The sequence below is a fragment of the Microtus ochrogaster genome, chromosome 4 (assembly GCF_000317375.1).
Source record: "Microtus ochrogaster isolate Prairie Vole_2 chromosome 4, MicOch1.0, whole genome shotgun sequence".
Lineage (NCBI taxonomy): Eukaryota > Metazoa > Chordata > Mammalia > Rodentia > Cricetidae > Microtus > Microtus ochrogaster.
The window spans coordinates 89,406,417-89,407,620 of record NC_022011.1 but is presented as its reverse complement, the minus strand read 5'-3'; the positions used below and the strand labels follow the sequence as shown (position 1 = coordinate 89,407,620).

The window sequence follows — 1,204 nt, the reverse complement described above, 5'->3', positions numbered from 1 at the left end:
TGAGAGAGAGAAAGAGAGAGAGAGAGAGAGAGAGAGAGAGAGAGAGAGAGAGAGAGAGAGAATGAATATATGTATTCATTCAAGGCAGGCAGCTCTATGAGTAGTGCACACTGACAGAAACTTTTGACGTTTTGGGTGGCACCATGACTCTTACACAGCCCTTATGGAAAACCTATTCTGTGTACTCTCTCGATATCTGCAAGGAGTAGACAGAGTAGCTTTTCAAAATGTCTTAGAAGCTACTAGTGACATTTCACTAGAAAGTAGCTTCGATGACTCCCGTATCTTATTATCTTCAGCATGCCTTTTATTGAAGGTGCTGGGGGCATTTTGTGATTGATTTCAGTTAATGAATACACTGTAAAATCAGCTTATATTAGTTAAAGCCCTAAATATCCAAGTGACCCCAGAACCACCGCGGTGGACGTTGTCGCTCTGCTCATTCGCATGGAGACCCAATTTGTTCATGTTTGAAACCCTGTGTGATGGGAAGTGGCCATGCACAAAGAATCCTTGGGAGGTGAGGAGTGGAAAAGTAGAATCGCTGCTTCCAGAGAGGACTGGGATTTCAGGTGGAGGCTGGGAGCGAACCCTCCTTCGCCGAACAAACATTCCGTGTTTGTTTTCTTGCCTACCCCATGTCGGAGCCTATTCGCGTCCCCACCGGATGGGTGCGGGTCCTCGATAAGTCTCCATTCTGATAATCTCAGGAACTCGAGCTGCCCTCACTTCCGACCTCCTTCCCCCGGCTGGAGGCGGGAGCGAGGCCCGGGAGGCCCCGGAGGCGGCGAGGCCGTCCATGCGGCTTGAGCGGAGCCCACATCAGCCGCGTTCTCCCGGGAGCGTCCGTCGGGGCGTGGGGGGACCGCAGGCCCCGAGCCGCAGGGCCCCCTCCCGGGACGCGAGTCACCCGGTGCCCGCCCGCAGCCCGGGGGCTGCCGAGCCGAGGCGACTTTGGGGGAAGTCGAGGCACGCGGAGCTCGAGGCCGGGCGGGGCGCACAGGGCGCAGTTCCGCCGCCGACCTGGCGGGGGCGCCGGCGCGGCCGATCAGGTGACCGAGCGCCGGTCCCGGCTACGGGAAGCCGCCTGGTTCTCAGCCGCCGCCGCCGCCGTCACGGCCGCCGTCGCCACACCTAGCGGAGGAGCCGGGAAAGGCGGCCCGGCCGGGTGGGGAGGGGGAACCGGGGTGGAGAGCGCCGCGGG

General features: G+C 59.3%; 1 protein-coding gene across 1 annotated transcript in view; it reads left to right on the top strand.

Annotated features, from left to right (window-relative positions):
* The first annotated feature begins 288 nt into the window (after positions 1 to 288).
* Positions 289 to 1,204, top strand: part of Nckap1 (NCK associated protein 1) — a 78,268-nt gene continuing 77,352 nt past the window's right edge. The window contains 1 exon segment of the mRNA XM_026789642.1: positions 289 to 520. Coding sequence (XP_026645443.1) covers positions 467 to 520 — 54 coding nt within the window. The 5' untranslated portion in view covers positions 289 to 466.